This window comes from Physeter macrocephalus, chromosome 8 (assembly GCF_002837175.3).
Source record: "Physeter macrocephalus isolate SW-GA chromosome 8, ASM283717v5, whole genome shotgun sequence".
Classification (NCBI taxonomy): domain Eukaryota; kingdom Metazoa; phylum Chordata; class Mammalia; order Artiodactyla; family Physeteridae; genus Physeter; species Physeter macrocephalus.
Genome location: NC_041221.1, coordinates 62,809,430 through 62,829,876, shown reverse-complemented (window position 1 = coordinate 62,829,876; position 20,447 = coordinate 62,809,430). Strand labels below are relative to the sequence as shown.

The following is a 20,447-nucleotide window of genomic DNA, read 5'->3' as shown; positions in this document are numbered from 1 at the left end:
TGGCTCACGGGCCTAGCCGCTCCGCGGCATGTGGGATCTTCCCGGACCGGGGCACGAACCCGTGTGCCCTGCATCCGCAGACGGACTCTCAACCACTGCGCCACCAGGGAAGCCCCTGATTGTAGTTTTGATTTGCATTTCTCTAATGATTAATGATGTTGAGCATTCTTTCATGTGTTTGCTGGCAATCTGTATATCTTCTTTGGACAAATGTCTATTTAGGGCTTCTGCCCATTTTTGGATTGGGTTGTTTGTTTTTTTGTTATTGAGCTGCATGAGTTGCTTATAAATTTTGGAGATTAATCCTTTGTCAGTTGCTTCATTTGCAACTATTTTCTCCTATTCTGAGGTGGACGTTTTACCAATTAGAAAAAAAGAAAAAAAAAGAAAGAGCACCTCCTCTGACCTACAGGTGGAAGGTGGCTGCCTCGGGGTTGGGGAGGGGCAGGTGTCTGATGCGTGGAAGGGCAGGCTCTCGGCCGTTGCCATCTCCGAGTCTCCTGTCCTAGCCCTGAGGCAGTCTCCTAGTGCAACTGACTGATCCTAGGCACGTGGTAGCCCTCAGGTGTGTCTGAGACAATAAATTATTGGGAATTCTTGCCAAATCTTGAAAATCAGCTGTCAGACTTATGCAGGTACAGTATGGCGTAACTGTTCCAGCTGCCTACAACCCTCCTGTACAATTCAAAACAAATGGGCGAGAAATAGGGGAAATGTTTCCCCTAGAAAAACAAAGTGACAAAAAAGAATTGTTAAAAATCATGGTTGCATTGAATGCACCTTAAGGACAACTCCTTCATTTATTTAAAACTTCAGTTCTCTAACAGCTAGCCAGTATTAGTTATCGTTCTGTTAACTGTTAACTTTATGTAGACATTATGCTAAGAGTTTTGTATGTAATGCCTTTTTAATACTCAGAAGAGCCCTATAAAAACTATCACAACTTTACAAATAAGAAACCTGAGACGTTAAATAACTTGACCAATAGTCATGCAGTTTTGAACCCAACTTTTATTATATTTAAAATTCTAGCTCTTAACACCAGATTGGAAATAAACCTATATTTAGTTGTTAGCATGTTTTCATATTGGTGGCAACTCCAGCAATAATAGTATGTTTCACCTAATACATATGTTGTAGATTAGTACTTTGCCTTATATTATCGCTTCAAATTGTGGTATCTTTTGTAAAATATAGAAATGCTGAGTTGTAGATAAGACCATATAGCAGTAAGAAAGATATGACTTTTGCTTTTATTTGTGTCAATCACACTATCTTGTTTGAGTTTTAGAAGAGGGAAATGACAGGGTGGGGAGCAACAGAGCAGATTAGCCGATATGTATGATTCTAAAATCTAAGTTATTTGGCATTTTTAAGGCTAAGCACTGATTCAGTTTTACAAGCATAAGTTGGCAAGAAAATTAATACCATGTGCTCAATAACAATTCTTTGCTCCTAGGAAAGAGTATTTGTTTCAACTTGAGAGTCATAATCATATTTATCAAACTTGCTGATTGTGTGAACTGTATGTAAATTGTCAGACTCGTAAAGGTATGCATTTATGGTCACCAGGTGCTCCTTAGCTTCCATATTTGCATTGTTGGGGGAGTTAGCTTATTTTTTTCTATGTCTCTTATTGTCACTGAAGACTTTAAACAGTCTAGCTGGTATTTTCTGCGATTATATAGGAATATTCTCAAACCTAATTGCTTACACAGAGTACAAATAAGAGACTTTTTCTGTTAGATTTTTAAAGTACTTGTTCTCTAGATTTAAGCTCCAGTGTTTTACTAATGGGAATAAGTTTTTCTTTTATTTGCCAAGAAGCTCCACTTACAGCTGGAGAAATGTGTTGTTTTCCTATTTATAAAAGTGTGAAGCATGTACCGTGTAGAATAGAAATTACTGTTGTGTAGTGGCCATTTTAGTTTACATTGATTGTGAAAGTGAGCAAGGGGATTCTGTTTGATTAACTTTAGGGAAACTACAGTTTTCTTTTGTCTCTTTAGCCTTCCTTCTGGTTTACTCCAAGAATTTTCAGCAGGTTGCTCCAGAGCTCCAAAAGAAAGTACGATTCTTGGAACGTGCTTTCTGGAAGGATCTGCAATGGCATTTAGGACTGCCAAGCATCAGGAAATAGAAAAATGGAGAAATAAATTACCTCATTTACAGAGAATGTCATTTTAGGTTAAATCACATAGAAAAAAATGGTATGGGTCTTTAAAGACTGCAAACAGATATTTATAACTGAAAAATATGGATTAAAAAAATAGGTTGTGGGAAATGTTTAGAACAAATAAAATAGTATTCTAAAAGGTAACTTTTTTTTTTAACATCTTTATTGGAGTATAACTGTTTTACAATAGTGTGTTAGTTTCTCCTTTACAACAAAGTGAATCAGTTATACATATACATATGTTCCCATATCTCTTCCCTCTTGCGTCTCCCTCCCTCCCACCCTCCCTATCCCACCCCTCTCATGGTCACAAAGCACAGAGGTGATCTCCCTGTGCTATGCGGCAGGTCTTCCTAATGTTCATCTTAGAAAAATGGTGAGAATCTCTTGTATGCTGTATATTTGTAAGAGGTAATAATACATGTTGAAATAATTCCATATGATAGAAAATTTTTTTCTTTGTACCTGATTCCAAATAAGCAAATGTTCGAAGAAAATCTGTGATTTTTTTATTTATAAGAAATGCAGTACATTAATAAATACCTAATTACTTAAGTCAGAAGATAAACAAAATCTGACAGAATGAGTTTCCTTTGCAACAAATGTACATACCCACAATTTGAAAGTTTAAAAAAATAACACTTTCTATTTGAAAGCAATCAAGGTGATTAAAGAATAGTTTTGCATAATCTCATAGCGAATAGTAAGCCTATCCACTGTCCCAAAGAGCAAACTAAAACAAGAAATGAGTTGAAAAGGGAGAGGTTTCAGGTAATCTAACCCAACATTTAATGACTTTTTCAAAAGAATAAATTTGATAAGATAAACTAAGCCAAAATGAGATTAGTCATAAATTATATGTGGTGTACTCTTTTCTTTCTTATTTTCCATTTCTTGTTCCCCATTACATCGTTCCTATACATGGAAAATAATTGTGTGGCATTTCCCTCATCCTGTATCCATCATAGATATAGGTAATTAAGAAATCGTGCTATTTCTGTAGACCTCAGAATCCTTCTCAACAAAGCATTACAAAGGACCCACTAACAATAGATTAGAATTGTATGCTAATTGTGCCTCCTAGATCTTCTGATCAGTTCTTTTTATACTTGCTCTCAGGAAAATAATCTGTATCTACAATGAGACGTAAGGAACTGTGTGATATGGTAAAAAGTGCCTAAAAAATATCAGAACATAATGTCCTAGTCCTGTTTCTGTCACTGAGAGGAGAATCTTGGCAACTTGTAACTTCTCTAGGACTGATTTCCAGTCTGTAAAATTTAGGGGGTTAGGCTAGACTCTCTTTCTAAAATCCTGTCTAGTGTCAACTTGTTATATTCTATACCTTCAACACTGCCCCCAAAGACTTCTCACCATTCCCTAAATACACATTGTTTTACATCTGCGACATTGTGCACATTCTCTTATTTCACCCTGGGAAGGCTTTTGTCACCTTTGCAGCCTGGCAAAACCACCACTCATCTTTCAAGATCCACCTCTTTACCGCCAAAGTCTTCCCCAGTTTCCCTCAACTCACAGATCAAGGGAGTTGTCCCCAGCTTTGTGCTTCTGATATACATGAGCCTTCACTGCTTTATAATTATCTATTGATCTGTCTTCTCCTGAAAAATCCTGCAAGGAAGGGACTCAGACCCTTGAAATTTATATTCTCCAGGATGTGGTGCTTCATACATCCCAAATGTTCCATGGAATTGTATTGAATTAATACAGTTAAAGGTCAATATTTGCCTGTTATAAGGGTAAAGCCTAGTGATAGAAGGTTATTCTTTATATGATTTTACAAACATGTATTTTGGTGAAATATTCATAGTAAGTTTCATTACATCTGTTCCATCTAAGCAATACATAACCTGTGTACGTTCTAAACCACAGGTACCACAGATAATTCAGTGAGCTTTGAGATCAGTTGAACTAAAGATATTAGAGGTCAGGGGTTAATACAGTAACAAAGAACTCATGCAAATAAGTAAGGAATACACAAAAGCTTTGATGTTAAATCATCAGAGACGTGTTCAGACAATTCACAAAAGAAAATATATAAATGACAAGTTAGAATAGTAAAAAAAAAAAAAAATTGGGATGTCTGGATAAAGATAGAGCAATTAACACATTCATTTAACACCTCTACCTTCTGAAAACCATAAGCATAAACCACAATGACAAAGAAAGTGGGAAAGGAGTAACAACAAAATTTTGTAAGCTCAAAACAAATGGTCAAGTGGTAACTGCCTTAGTAAACAGTTAAAGCTGAATCCTATGCTAGCATCGGGGAAAGCAGAAAAAGCAATCCCACTAATAGTGCCAAACAACAAAAAGATAAAAATCAGCCATACCCAGTACCTAAGAAAGTGGTGTAAAGTCTAAAACTGTTTAAGAAGCAGTTAGACGTGCGGATCTCATCATGTGTTCTATGGAGCGGTGTGACCGTGCCTCATTCACCCCAGCAAAATATTGGACATTTATTCTCAGAAGGGTAAAAGCCCCAGTCCTTATAACAGAGAAAGTTATTTATTGAGACAATGCCAGATCAGGTTAATGGTGCCAGGAGTGGAATCTGGCTGAAGGCTAACCTAACAAGGCCATCTGGAAGTGTGAGTCACTCAGCACCATGGACCAGAGGCCTGTGCAAGTGTGCCCTGTGTCGCAGTGACTGCTGTTTTCGTGACTGCCCAGAAATTTCCCAGGGAAGAAGGAGAGGGCTTCCCCGTTGGATAACACAATGAACTTCCTGTCTTGGAACAGAATCCACAAATAGTATATGTGATAAGGGATGGGTTTTTATTAAGGTAGAAAATAATGGTTAGGATGATGGTAGAAGCACCACTGAAATATTCCTGGACCAATTTTTGGTCCTTTAATTGCATATTCTGGACCTGCTGGAGCATCCAAACTCTCACATGGAATGTGTTTGCTGTTAACTTTTCTTTCTCTGTTTTCTCCAATGCTGTAAAATCTGCTAATCTTGATATACCAAGTCTCTTGACACTGGGTTATTATAAAAGAGGTCTGTGTTTCAATGGTATGGGGAATGGAGAAGGGATAAGGAGAAAGAAGGATTTAAGTTAGTTTTTAGAATGCTTTCCTTTGTTTATCAGTTGAAAGAAGAGGTAGAAAGGCAGTTAGTTATATAACATTTTGCTCCAGCCGCACTAATCATCCATCCATTTCTCCAAGAAACCATTTTAATTCCAGCCACTCGAATTTGCACTTTGTTCCTTCTCTCTAGAACACCCTAACAACCTTTTTCTGTCTGATAAACTTGACTTACTCTTCCAGACCAAGTTGAAATGTTCCCTCCAGTGTGAAAACTTCCAGAACTCCGGAAGATAACAATCATAATAACTGCAATTTAACGAGCCGCCTGGCCCTTTAGCCGATTCTTATCTGTCAGCTAAGCAAGGTAGTTTCCTTCTTTACAGAGAAAAGAACTGAGGCTGAGAAGACTTGAGTAAGTGGCTCAACGGCAGAGACAGTTGTCCCTCAGTATCTGCAGGTGATTGGTACCAGGACACCCCTCAGCAAAATGTGTGGATGCACAATTCCTTTATATAAAATCGTGTAGTATTTGCACATAACCTAACATCCTCCCTACACTTTAAATCGTCTCTAGATTACTTACAATAACTAATACAATCTAAATGCTATGTAAATAGCTGCCAGTGTGAAGCAAATTCAAGTTTTGCTCTTTGGAATTTTCTGGACATTTTGGGGTGAATACTTTTGATCCACAGTTGACTGAATCCAGGAATGTGAAAACTGTGGATACTGAGGACAGACTATAGTGAGATTTGAAATCCAAAGCCTAAAGCCCATTCTTTTTGAAATCTGCATCACTTACCGATCATTTTGTTTTATATTTGTTAACAAGCTTGTCTCCCTCACTGGACTGAGTCTTTATTCCTTCATGGAAAATAAATTGTCTTGGGGGGTGGCATTTTTACATATCACATTAATCAGATTTAAATTTTGCGTTTATTGTTGACATTCCTTGTTTGACTCTACAGTCCACAGGGCAAGATGTTTAAACCAGATATGTTTTATTCATTATTGAATCCAACACCTGGCACAGTGTCTGCCACAGGAATTGCTCAATATATATTTTTGAGTGAATAAATGAATTAACTAACAACTGAATGAACAAATGAATGAAGTGGAAGGACTGAAATTCCGCTCCTAGCAAAATAATACTTTTTTTTTTTTAACTTTCATTGTCCCCATTGTCTGAATAGGCAGTGATTTCTTAAACTAATGTGAAATATACCATCAACATCAACAATCATGTTAACCCAGATGAAATCTGTACCCTAACAGAATCTCAGCATGCTGGCAGTGTGGGTTAGGGGCAAGTTTTACTTTCTTATAAACAAAGAGACTGAGACTTCAGAATACTCAGCCATAGAGATGCTGGATTTCGTATTTCATACATATAGGCTGTTTTTTTTTTTTTTTTTAAGGAGGACAAAGCTAATATACTTTATTTTTTTTATTGCAAGACATACAAAGACATTTGGATTTATTTTCTTTTAAAAAATTTTTTATTTTATATTGAAATATAGTTGATTCATAATGTTGTGTTAGTTTCAGGTGGACAGCAAAGTGATTTAGTTATACATATTTATGTATCTATCCTTTTTCAGATTCTTTTCCCATATAGCTTATTACAGAGTTAGGCTGTTTTTAGTCTAGAACTCAAGTAGGCAGTTTTAAGCTCTGGACGTCAAGCCAGTGTGGTTCATGTTTTGTCACTATAGGCTCTACAGTAGAACTTTATTTTAGTAGTCTTATGAAGTTTTCTTAAATTTTGAGTTATTAAAAACTGACCACAAAGAGTATTATAAAAGATTGCACTGGGATTCCCTGGTGGCGCAGTGGTTGAGAATCCGCCTGCCAATGCAGGGGACACGGGTTCGTGCCCCGGTCCGGGAAGATACCACATGCCGCGGAGTGGCTGGGCCCGTGAGCCATGGCCACTGAGCCTGTGCGTCCGGAGCCTGTGCTCCGCAACGGGAGAGGCCACAACAGTGAGAGGCCAGCGTACTACAAAAACAAACAAACAAACAAACAAAAAAAGATTGCACCAATTACAAGGTACTTGGCCTCTAGGTACTAACTTACCATTTACTTAGAGTAAATTAAGAAATATATGTTTACTTGGAAAGTTCTTAAAGTCTAAAAATAATGTGCTTTTTGTAAAGAAAGCCCACGTCCTGTTTTTCTTTTTTAAAAAAATTAAAGCCCATTAGAAATAAGTGATAGCAAAAGGTGTTAAATTATTTCTTCCATAATAGCACAATCCCACATCAGATTTTAAATATTAATACAAAAGAATAGGCAAAAGGATAATGGCACAGAATTCAGTTCTAACTCAAATAAGGCAGGAAATTTAGTGAAATCAGTTTTCCTCTAATCTTATGTGGGAAAAAAAAGTGTCATATGGCAAACTCATATGATTCCAATCTGCTGGGCTTATTCATCCCTGCAGTGACATTCAGACTCCAGAAACTATATCAGAAACATCGTCAATATTTCAACACCATCATGCAGGCTAGAAATGTGGGTAAGGTATGTGATAACTTACTGCATTTCAAAAAAAAGTGTCCTTGGGCTTCCCTGGTGGTGCAGTGGTTAAGAATCCACCTGCCAATGCAGGGGACACAGGTTCGAGCCCTGGTCCGGGAAGATCCCACATGCTGTGGAGCAACTAAGCCTGTGCGCCACAACTACTGAGCCTGCGCTCTAGAGCCCACGTGCCGCAACTACCGAAGCCTGCACGCCTAGAGCCCACGCTCTGCAACAAGAGGAGCCACTGAAATGGGAAGCCCGCGCACCGCAGGGAAGAGTAGCCCCCGCTCACCACAACTAGAGAAAGCCCGCGCACAGCAACGAAGACCCAACGCAGCGAAAAATAAAATAAATTTATATGTATAAAAAAAAAGTGTCCTGATTGGGACAAGATGTTGATCATATATCTTCTTCTCTCTTCAGAAACTTATGGCTGTTTTCTTCCTTGCAACTCATTCTCCGTAAAGGCGTGTTTTCTCTTCTTTTCTCCATAGAATGAAAAAGAAAAAGAAGAATGAGTATCTTAAAAATAAGCCTTCCTACCATTTGGGAAGATGACCAGCTTCCTTTACTAGTCACTCATTTCGCATGATCCTCTCCTGCCTCAACTTAAAATGTTCTCCCACACGTGCACCCTCTCCTATAACAAATACACCGTTCCCATGATTTTACACCTTTGTCCATGTTATTCTCTTTGTCTGGGACCCCTCCTCACCTACCCACTCCTTCCCCCACTCCACCCTTGCTCCTCTTCCCTGCACCTAATTCCTCCTGCTTTTTGATGTATCAAGAATCAGCTCCTCTAGGAAGCCCCCCGAGAATAAGTTAGATGCCTCTGTGTTCTGAATGTGCCGTCAGAACCCTCCTCAGTGGTCCACTAGGATTGTTTGTTAGCTTTCCTCGCTTCTTGATCAGACTGAATTTCTTAAGGGCAAGAACTTATCTATTCACTATTGCATGTCCAGCATCTTATCCAGTGTTTAGTATATATTACGTGTTCAGTAAATGTTTGTTGAATGAATCAGTGAATCAGTGGTTTTCCATAAGGACAGTGAAGAAGGTATGTTTCTTAGAACAGAATCCGAAAAGCACACAGGAAGAATTGGGACATTTTTGGTTGAGGTAAAAGTACTTTGGCAGGGACCACCTTTGAAACTCCATCTACTCGGGCCTCTTGTATTTGTGAGACAGGGGTATTAATTCTCAGATCCTATCAAAGGAGATCTAGTTATTAAGGGACAAAACAAACTAGTATAAAATCGAATTTCTTATAAGAGAGTCTCAAATCATATATCCTAAAGACAATATTATAATGAAATGTCTCAGTAGCTTCCAAATACTAATACATGTAATATCATATGATTAAAACAGTATGAGTCAAAGGAAGGAACAGGATGTGTAGGTTTTCAGATTATTTGGTATTCCTTAACAGAATATTTTATTAGTGTATAGTCTCTTGACAATTATTTCCTGATCTTAATTCCCAAGGAAACTTTAGACTTAAGATGTTTATTCTGAAAAGATAGGTGTGTGATATTTTATTTTCATTATAGATAAAACAAGTAGAATGCATTTATCCTTTGTGGCCAGGGAATAAAAGGAGCCCTATGTGTAGAAAGCAGTGAAATCTCCAAAATATGAAAATTGGGTGTGGGTGAACTTGAAGTCAGTGTGTAAGGCAAGCATAGAATCTTCTGACTTTGTTTTCTTTAATAAAACTTAATTATTTATTTATTGTTAAGGAAAGTTGGAGACCCTGTGGACATTTCTACAACTGAAATACTCCTTACACTTGGAAGTCAGGCTATTTGTTGGAAGGATAGATAAAAAGCTAACGCCTAAAGAAAAACTAAGCTTGGAGAAGGGATCATCACTAATAGATATATTAATCCATGTATTGCCGATCCTCTGATTAAATACTTTTTTAAAAAAAGTTATTTGGTGAATGAATAAAAACAGATGGTTTATTGACATTTTAGAGAGGAGTAACAAACTCTAGTTAAAAAGAGTCCCAGTCTGAATTAACAAATCACCATGTTGTGCAGGATGTTGAAAATTCACTGCCAGTAGATTCATGGCCTGTTCTGAGTATTTCATTCCCATTTGGCTCATTGTGATAAAATACTGGGGCATGGGTAGTCTTTAGGACCTGACAGCAGACTCCACTTTAGCAGGACCAGCATCAGAGCTGTGTGGTTTCTTTCAGGAGGCAGTGTAGTCTACCTAGCCCCAAATGGACCAATGAGAGCTTGGCTAGGACTTGCTTATGGTAGCCCGTAGAACTCACCTGAAAGAGTACCAGGGATGCAAATGTCACCTCGGCCAATTGGTCTATCAGTTGGCTGAAAAAATAAAACACATTTCTAATGTATTTTAGCAAAATATGATATTTTGAAAGGGGTCTGAAATATAACAGGGATCTTAAAGCTGGATTTTTGTTTCTTTCCAGACTTTGTCTCTTTGTCTGTCAGTCAGTCAGTCTCTCTTTCCGTCTCCTTCCTCTTGTGAACTGGTAGGTAACAAGAGAAAACATATATATTGTCTCATGTTTCTTTATTAATAACAACAACAAAATGCTTGAATTCTGGCCACCATCCACGTCAGATTTTTAATTTAAATGGTCTCTTCCTTGGAGTTACCTTGGAATTAGGTTCTTATTCCCTCTCTGTCTCTTTTGTATTTCTGAGAGATATTCATCAATTTAAAATAAGAATTCTGGGCTTCCCTGGTGGCGCAGTGGTTGCGCGTCCGCCTGCCGATGCAGGGGAACCGGGTTCGCGCCCCGGTCCGGGAGGATCCCACATGCCGCGGAGCGGCTGGGCTCGTGAGCCATGGCCGCTGGGCCTGCGCGTCCGGAGCCTGTGCTCCGCAACGGGAGAGACCACAACAGAGGGAGGCCCGCATACCACAAAAAATAAAAAAATAAAATAAAAAAAAAATAAAATAAATAAATAAAATAAGAATTCCAATTTCATTCTAGAGAACTAATACTATCCGATTCTCACTCATTTTTTAATTTCGTTTTCATTCCCCATACCTCTGCCACTGCCAAATAAACTGATTATCTCAATTTTTATCTCCTCTTTTATATTTTTAAGGCAATAATTGAAATTGGCTTGCTCCGAGGCAGATACTCTAGGTGACAGGATAACTTGAGGCAAAAATTGTTTGAATCAATTTATGGGTAGTTTTGATCACATCTAACAGGTTTATGACCTGCCATTCATAATAGATCACTTCCTAACCTGACCCTGGCCCTGGCCCTGGCCCAGTTCAGAAAACTACTAGCATAGTTACTGGTTGACACTTAAATGCATATCTTCAAGTTTAGTAATCTGAAGGAAAATTTCCAGAGGCATGATAATAAGGAAATTTAATTAAGAGCTCATGTTGACTCAGGAATATTATGTACAGCATTGATCCATAGTATAGCTAATACATTCATTATGCTGCAGGTTTCAAGTGATTTCTTAGTATATTGGCAGATCAGAGTGGAACCTGTCTCAACAGGAACGTTGAAAGAGGCAAGGCAATGAAACTTTCATCTTCACTGGGAGTGAACTAACTTGCCAGATCTGGGCCATCAATCATAGCGAATATGTTCCAAACAAATCATACATCTTCCACAGTTCATTGTATTCATCAGCACTTTTGAAGTCAGCAGTCCAAAGTAGTCACTTTTGGCCAAGTTTTCCATAGCCTGTGGTTTAGGCAATATGCCTCAGCTGTCTTTTTCAAGGCTATGGTTCTCAGATAGTTGTACTCCATGGGCCAGTGTCAACGAAATCTGAAAGGACAAAAGGGTGGCCTCGTTTATAAGGAAGGTCATTACATTATATCTTTGAAAATGCTGTCTTAAAAATCAAGTCATTGTCTAAAAAGTCTTGGAATCACTTAGAGCTTGAATGCATGAGTAGATTGGAAGACTGAGTTTCCCACTCATGTACTGTGCTAGCACTCACTGTATAGGCAAAAAAGTGCAGTATGAAGTGTTTATACATGGGGGGGCAGGAGAGTGTTCAAACATGAAATAATTTATTGTCACTGTTCTGATTGCCTCTTTTAAAAAATGTTTTATTTGGAAATCATATCAAACATAATAGAAAGCTTTGTGAAAAGTACAGAGAACCCATATGTATTCCTCACCCAGATTGACCCATTGTCAACACTCTGCCCCATGTGCTGTATCACTGTCTTTCTCTTTGTGTACACACACACACACACACACACACACACACACACACACACACTACTTTTCTTCTTAGAAGCCCTTGAGAGAAAGCTGCACATATCATGGCCCTCCATCCTCCAACTCCCCAATCTATATCTCCCAAGAACAAGGATACTTTTCTAAACAACTATAATATAGTATCAAACACCTGATTGCCTTTGAATATTTCAGCATGAATTGTTTTTATACCTTTTTACCTCAAATTCTAACCCAGATACTGAAACTGGTAGAAAGAATAACTCAACTATCTAAAAAAAGTCATATCACTCACATTTTAAATTTTGCCAACAAACATGGTATGTCAGTATGTGGGAAATGACTCAATGTTGGTTTTAGGAAAAATACATGTGTTAATACTAATAGAGATTTCCCTTAATAAAGAAATCTTATCTGTTTAGGGATGCATCTTATCAGTGGCACTACAGTTAGCTAGCATTCATTAGGACAAACAGAACATCTTGTCTTTCTGTATTTTTGACCCTGTTTTTCCTCTAGTGATCAGATAACCCCAGGTTTTGAAAGACTTCAGTAGTTTCTACTTAGTCAGTGCCCTTGCCTTTCTCCCTGACAGTAAGCAGCAGAGAAGTGGATGGGGCACTGGCAATGCCAGATGGGTTTTGGAGAGATCAGGGGTCCTGTGGTCATTATCCTGACACTACACCACAGCCATTCCTTCACTGAGACAGTCCCAAAGTGGTTCTTGTAGCTGTTTTTATCTCCTATCTTATTTTTTTGAATGCAGGGTTACACTGCTGTGAATACATAGAACTGAGATTTATGTTTAATAATCTATGTAGCTAATTTTGATAACGCATATCTGACAGTTGCAATTTTTTTCCCAAAGGTCCTTGAGCTGGTATATCCCTCTCCACCCCAGTGTATGCCTATGTATTGGGGGATCCAATTGAGAACAACAGTGCTTCAGGGATTTAGAATGGGCAGCAAGATTTTCTGTAGGAGGAAGTTGTGATGCTGCAGCAATTTATGAAAAACAGGTCCCTTGGTAACTATGGTGGACACTATAGTGGCACAGTCCTGCAAAGTTGTCCAGGAGGTTGTGTGTTCATCCAGGTGACAATGTACACACAGAGGTGGGTCTCAAGTATGTGCAAACAACAAGTTTACTACCCTGAACAGACTCTTCATTTATTCATTTAATGGATTTACATTGAAAGGGAATGTTCTAGGAGCTGGGGATTTGGTAGTAAATAAGACAGCCATGGTCTATAACCTCACAGAGCTTACACATAAACTGTTTTGCTTTAAAATATTATACATTAAGAAGTATTTGTTCTCTGACCACATGATCACCGTATGTCATTCTATAAACCTTTCAGATATGACTTGGATCCACAAGAATTTAGTTTTAAAGCTGTTGGATCTGCAGGAAGAGAGAACATTGGCTTTGAATGACAAATCATAGAAAGAGATAATTTTGAAAAAGATCCTCCAGGTTGTAACGATATAACAAGAGCAGTGTGCTCAGAGACTACTGAGTCAGAAAAAATATGTAAGCATCTATGTGTTCAAGTGTATAAATGAGTGGGGTGGGAGTCCGGGGGGAGAACCTTCCCAGAATGAGGACAGTGTTCTTCTTCATGGTGGGGAAACCATTCTTTAGTTCATCACTTCCAGGCTCCCATCAGCTTCCAGGCTGGAATGGCTTCCAAATTAGGCTGGAAAGGCAAATATCTGAATCCTAGGGGAAGCTCCGGGGGTTCTTGCAGGGTTTTGTTTGGCCTATTTCCTCAAAATTATTTTCAGATAGTTTCAGAGCAAGCTCTTAATTCACAATCTATCACTGCACAATATCTTTGAATTAGAGTAAACCAGAAACCAGTCATCCGTTACCTAAATTTCAGCCTGGCCTATGTCAACACACTTCTTGTTGACAAGACTAAGCTATAGTCCTAGATCATAGGTGAATAGGAGTTTTATTAATGGTGTTCGTATTAGTTGGGATTGTATTTGGCTGTGAATATAGACATTTAAAATAGAAGTGGTTTAAACAAGGTAGATGTTTATTTCTGCATCATGTTAAAATCGGAAGGTATGTAGTCCAGAGCTCATGGGGCAGCACTTCTATTCCATAAAGTCTTCAAGGACACATGCTCCTTCCATTATGTTGCTATTAGACATGGCCTCAATGTGTAAATTCAGCCCATGACCTGATATGGCAACCCCAGCTCCATCCATCAACTTCATATTCTAGCCAGTAGAAAAGAGAAGGGAATGGAGAAGGACACATAAAAAATATATGAGAGATGTCTTTTAATGAGAGTTCCTGAAACTTCCATACAACACTTCTACTTCCAACCCATTCACTAGGACTTAGTCATATGGTAACACTAGGACTCTGGGAATTTTCTGTTTTGAGTATCCATTTGCTTAGGTAAGAATTGGGATTCTAATAGAGACCTGATGAAGAAAAGCACCAGTATTAGGGACCAGCCAGCAGTCTCTGCCACAATGTTGCCTATTAATAATGTTGCATGTGTTTTAAATATTTGACATCAGTGTGCAGAAGTGTATTTGCAATATCATTTGTAGTATGATCTTGTACAGTACGAGCTTAGTAGCTGCAGTTTTCAGGAAAGTCGTGTTAGGCTCTGCTAGAATATTTTACCTACCCCGGCTAAGGGTCTAAAGATTACATGTGCTAGCCTAATGACTAATTTGAATGGTGTGTAGAAATAGATTCCCTACCTCAAAGCTGGTGTGTTCACCTCGAATTGGGGAAAGGAGAAACTGGTAGCCCAGAACAAAAGTAGTTTGAGCTCTTAAAACTGTTTGAGGCTCTTCATGTTCTTACCAACTCACACCCTCAACTAAGTTTGAATCACAGGTACATTTTGAACTTACAGTACAGTCCTAAAGTCCCACACGAGGATTACTCTGCTTGTTCTAACAAGATTGTGTCCCAGCAGGCGTGCCACAATTTGAGGGTTACAAATAGGGAGGTCTGAAAAGAGAGGGGCGGAGGGGGTAATTTCTCTTAACTCTACTGCAGTGTCTTGGATTAAGGTAGATAATGGTTCCCATTTTGCTGACATGAGGCAGCTATGTCACTAAATAGGGAGAATGAACAGTCACAGAGCTGATTTAATTTCCACTGGGGTCTATGGAAGCACTGAAACATGCTGTAGCCAAATGTCCCTAAAAGTATGAAGGAATCTAATTCATTCCATCATTACAAGAAATTAAAGCCAAGAACAATTACATCCCAGCAGCAAAAAGAATCAGTTCAGGTGCCATTGTTACTGACTGAATGAAGTGAGCTTTCTGATTACCTTGACCAGCCAACATTTTCATTTTTGTCTGTCCTTTTATTCCAAATCGCATTAGAGGGGCTTAAACTGATTTTGACCAAAGAAGCTACATTATTAAGGTGCAGTTTAATCTGAGAAGCGTAATTACTACATTAGAGTTTTCGAATGGACGTGTCTTCTAGATTTCAGTAACTGGGGATGTAATTGTTAGTGATTCTTTGTTTCTTAGTGTTCCTAAGTGGTTCAAGATGAAAGAAAGACTTAAATTTAGAGAATTAATTTTTTTCTGTTGTTTCACCAAGAGTGTCTCTGAACAGAGGTGCCTGTTCTTCCAGCAGTAGGCTCAAAGCTCCTGTATGCTTTGGTGATTTGAGAGAATTGCTTCCATACAGGAAAGCCTTGGGCCGGTGTGGTACCCAGACTTCCAGAAGAGGCAGGGCTGGGCAGCTAAGTGATGTGTGATGAACTCTCCCATAGTGTCCATATGATTTAGCATCCACACCAGGACACTTTTGAGAATGAAATGCAATGCTATTCATATCTATGCTGGGATAACAAACATAAACCTGGTAAATTCAAGGCCAATTAGAATATATGAAACCCCTACCCATATGAAAAGCAGGGCAATAGACATCTAAACAAACAAATGAAATGGGGTGTTCAGGCACCCAGAGAATAAGACATTCTGTAGGACACTAGGAGGGGAAACTGAAGATAAGGTTCACTATGCCAGGGATTTCTCTTCGCGGCACAGTTACTCTAATCACGCAATATCTCAGAGCATGAGCTTTACTAGCCCCTGAACCATGTTAATATTCCTCTGACAGTCTAGTTGTTGATTCTCAGAGGTGTGAGAAGCTCTGGAAACATCACAGAAAGGTAGCCTTAATAAAGGGACTGTTTCATGCTTTTTCAGTTCAATTCAATTCAACAAAAATAGTGGCTATCTGGTATGTGACAAACCAGTGTTTTGCACCAGAGATAGAAAAATGTATTGATATGGTCCCAACCCTGGAGAAATTCATTCTAGTAGTAAACAAATCATGGCAATAGACTATTTAGTGATTTAATTACTTGAAAAGTTGGCTTTCATGCATCAAATATGATATCTGTCAGTCTCTGTCTTTAGAGGGAACTCCTGCTGGGTGGCAACCTGGGTTTTTCCAGACCCCCTACTCATGCTAGACACTATGGTAAATAAAAGGGGCGAGTGGGTTGTTGTAGTGACACTGATTTTACTCAGAGGTCTTTGTTTTCCAGACTGTTAATTTACTTTTTTCCACCTGAAAAGCCCTTCCCAGCCATCTGAGCTGTTCTGACCAAATCAGCAGAGACAAGCTACAGAGATTCAGGATGTCTGGGTTAAAAAGGTTTGCTTGTTTAATTAGATAAACAATTTGAGAGTACTTTCCAGGATTACTCTTCTTAGTCACATCGATAAAGGCCAGGAAGACCCTCTCAGTCAGTCAGTGAATAATGGAATCTGGGAGAAGAGTGAAACACTGGAAGGAGCTGGAAATAATTCAGAAAATCCTAACATACTCTATGTGCCTGCATCTAAAATTCCTCATCATCATGCTTTTCTGAGCACTTACTTTTACACACACGCAATCCAATTAATCTTCAAAATCACCCTGTGATGTAGGTCTTGCTCTCGGCACTTTTCAAATTAGAAAACAAGCTTAAACAAGCGAATTAGCTTATATGCGGGTCTCAGGCTAGTCAGTGGCAAAACTCAGGTTGGGAAACAAGGACTGACTTACTCCAAACACTGCTCTCTTGAATTTTCAGTCCTTCTGTGGAGCAGAATAAACCAGCATATACTCCACTCAGAGATTAAGGGGAGCTGGGGCCCACCCAGCCTCGTTTCTAAGTAAAGGAATAAGGGCTGGCGGCAGCTCAGAGCTCCAGCACGGGCTTTACTCCTGTAGAAGAAGCACCTTCCTTCTGCAGCCAGCCAGCCAGGCTCAATTCAAGTGCCAGTCTCAGCCTGAAGGACAATTACGTTATCAATGGTTACTTGCCCTGATGAATTCATTTCTAAACTTTCAATCCCCACAAAGAGAGCAGGACCCTGGGGCCCCTGGGACCAACTCATGGGGAGGAGGACGGGGCAGGCAGAAGGAGCAGCAAATGGGGAATTCGAGCTGCAAAATTTAAATTCTCAAAGGACTGGATTTTTTCCACCCGCTTATCTGCCAGCCCCAGCTTTTCTCCTCTGCCCCCCACAATTTCCTTGTCCTTTTCACATAAACATTGTCTTCATGTTCTCAGCTTCTAGTTGGCTGGATTTCACCACTTTTAGAGACCCATGCCTACCCTTTCCTCCTTTGCCCCAGTGCTTGTAGCTCTCTGCCTCCTTTTCTCTCTCACTCCTGGGCTTCCACTGAAGAGAATTTGGAGAGTTGGAGAAGGAAAAGACTGTTTTTTGTGTCTGGTGTGCCTGAAGCCTAGTGCCACGAGCTGGTTCTTGCCCCATCCGAGCCACCAGGCCCACTCTTGCTGTTCCCTAAATCCCAACCCAGTTTGCAAACTCCGATCATGAGTTACCAGGTGGAGGAGGGCTTGGACATTGTCTCCAGGAAGACTGGCATGCTTCTGCCTTAGCACGCATGAATTTCTTTTTCTTTTTTAAAAATTTTTCTTTTATATTGGAGTAGAGGTGATTTACAATGTTGTGTTAGTTTCAGGTATACAGCAGAGTGATTCAGTTATACATACACATGTATGTATTCCTTTTCAAATTCTTTTCCCATTTAGGTTATTACAGAATGTTGGGCAGAGTTCCCTGTGCTATACAGGAGATCCTTATTGGTTATCTATTTTAAATATAGTAGTTTGTATATGTCAACTGTTTGAAATCACTGTGACTCTTCATTTTTGGATGAGCACCTCTAGACTGGGGGCTCCCTGAAGCCAGAGATCTGAATTCAGCTCTGTACATTGAGCACCTCTTAGAGTACGAGATACCCCCTAACAGATGTCCAACAAATATTTGTTGAGTAATGAGTCGACCCAAAGTTTAAGTAGACAAGAATGCATCAATGTCAATAAAATCAAAACAATGTCTCAGGATCACTGCTCCCCAGACTTTCCTGCTGCTCCTAGGGAGAGCTTGTCATCTGCTTCTATGCAGAGCTTCCTTTGGAAGAACTTTTGCATGAAGGAAGTGGCCTGTGAAAGGCAGGAATGGAGTAGATGGAAGAAAAGAGGGAAGGAAGGACTGGATGAGCAAGGGGTAAATATGACCAAATGTGCAGATGTGGGACTCTGGGGGGACTTGCTGACAGGAGGTGGGGAGTTTAGGTGGGGTCAGCCACAAGGGATGGTGAGGACAGATGGGTCTAGTGAGATGGATTTTAGAGGACATCCCAGGAGTCTAACTGAAGTTTAGATACAAACCTATATGCATTAGAATCCAGAATATGGTCTTGCGTAAGGAGAGATATTATTATTATTATTATTATTACAGAAGAGGTGCTTTGGGAACATAAGATTATTTAGGAGGGATTGAACGAGGAAAATACCCCTAGAAACTGAGGCAAGAGCTAGGTTTTCTGGGAATTTCTTTGTAAGAATTAAAATGTGGGCCAAATGGAAAGATTTATTTTTTCCTATTCATTTGCCAATGAAAGGGATAGGATGTGTGGCAGTTTTTGGGAAACAGTGCTCCTTGTTTGGTTGGGTCATTAGTAATTTTTAGGTCATTGGAGTCAGATATTTTTGGTCAGGCCAAGTTCCTCACAGCGCATCTCATAGGGGTCCAGTTGGTGCATGGACAGCTGAGATAATTTGGCCAAGACAGTCCATGAGTAATTATTGGAGCCTGGTAAGGAATCTCTGTCTTTTGACTCCAAATCAAATAGTCTTTGTGACCCTACATTAGCCTTCCGGATTCCAGAAACATTTAACTTAATTTTTGTACCTTGACATTATAATGTCCTTATAGGCTTGTCTAAAACACTACTCTCAGGAAGACTTCTGTCACTTGTGCTAATAAGCACTGCAGATATTAGACGTTGCAATCTGGCCACTAAGGGTTATGACTTTTTTTTTGTTCCGTCCTTAAAATGTTTAACTTTTTAAAACTAGTTGCCAAAACTTTAAAAACAGATTTTGCATATAAAAACTCCAAATGTGGGGATTCTTTTGAAAAATCTGAAGATCTGGCAACAGTTGGCCATCATTCCCACATGTGCCCTCTGAAGTCTCCACCTACTTCCCCCTCAGTACCCCCAACCACGTCATTCATCCATTCATTCATATGATCTGTCCGGCTCCTATAAGGCTTGTTAGTGAGTGATCTATGCTTTGTGTGTTCAACTGGTAAGCCTCTAGTGTCCTAAGGAACCTCACACATGTATGGAGAAATGACTTATGAAGTATCTGCATGTTAGACAGCTCATACCATAAAGAACCCTGTGTTCTACTTACATCTCCCTTGCAGTAGAAAAGTAGAGGGAGAGTTTTTATTACAAAGTGGGAAGAAGAAACAAGAGGGAGACAAAGCTAACAATTATTAAGCTAGATGATTCCTTACCTCCGTGTTTTCAAACTTATTGGTAGACTGCAAAATCAGTTTCATGGGTCACAATCAATATTCTTAAAATAAATAGAATAGAAAACATCAGAGTGAATCATACATAATAAGAGTAAATATTTCATGTAAGTTCTATTTCAGTTCTTTATATACTGGATCAAATATGTGTCCAGTGTGTGTGTGTTTCAATTATGTATAGATTTCCTTTATATGGTGTGTATATCATTCTTTCACTTTCACTTAAATGTATGGGTTGTTAAACAAAGACTATAAACAAATTTTGCCATGACTATTATATATAACACACGAAAGTTGCTTTTAATAGTTCACTCCTCCTACCTTTTTTTTTTTTTTCAGTAGTGTGTATGTGTTAATCCCAAACTTCTAATTTATCCCCTCACCTTTCCCCTTTGGTAACCATAATTTTGTTTTCTATGTCTGTGAGTCTCTTTCTGTTTTGTAAATAAGTTCATTTGTAATTTTTTTTTGGATTCCACATATGAATGATATCACATATTCGTCTTTCTCTAACTTACTTAACTTCGTATGATAATCTCTAGGTCCATACATGTTGCTGCAAATGGCATTATTTCATTCTTTTTTATGGCTGAGTAGTATTCCATTATATATATATATATATATATATAT

At 38.9% G+C, this 20,447-nt stretch overlaps 1 protein-coding gene across 13 annotated transcripts in view; it reads left to right on the top strand.

Moving 5' to 3' along the window:
• The window catches only part of PDE4D (phosphodiesterase 4D), a 739,244-nt gene that overhangs the window by 650,291 nt on the left and 68,506 nt on the right, over nucleotides 1-20,447 (top strand). The window contains exon 6 of one of the 13 annotated variants that reach the window (XM_055086575.1): nucleotides 10,209-10,354. The exons of 10 other annotated variants lie outside the window; for them this stretch is intronic. In XM_055086575.1, the coding sequence (XP_054942550.1) occupies nucleotides 10,209-10,267 (59 nt within the window). In that variant the 3' untranslated portion in view covers nucleotides 10,268-10,354. Of the gene's footprint in view, nucleotides 1-8,253; nucleotides 9,050-10,208; nucleotides 10,355-20,447 lie in introns of those variants that run through there. 2 more of the 13 variants (XM_055086572.1, XM_055086578.1) reach the window with 2 other exon arrangements.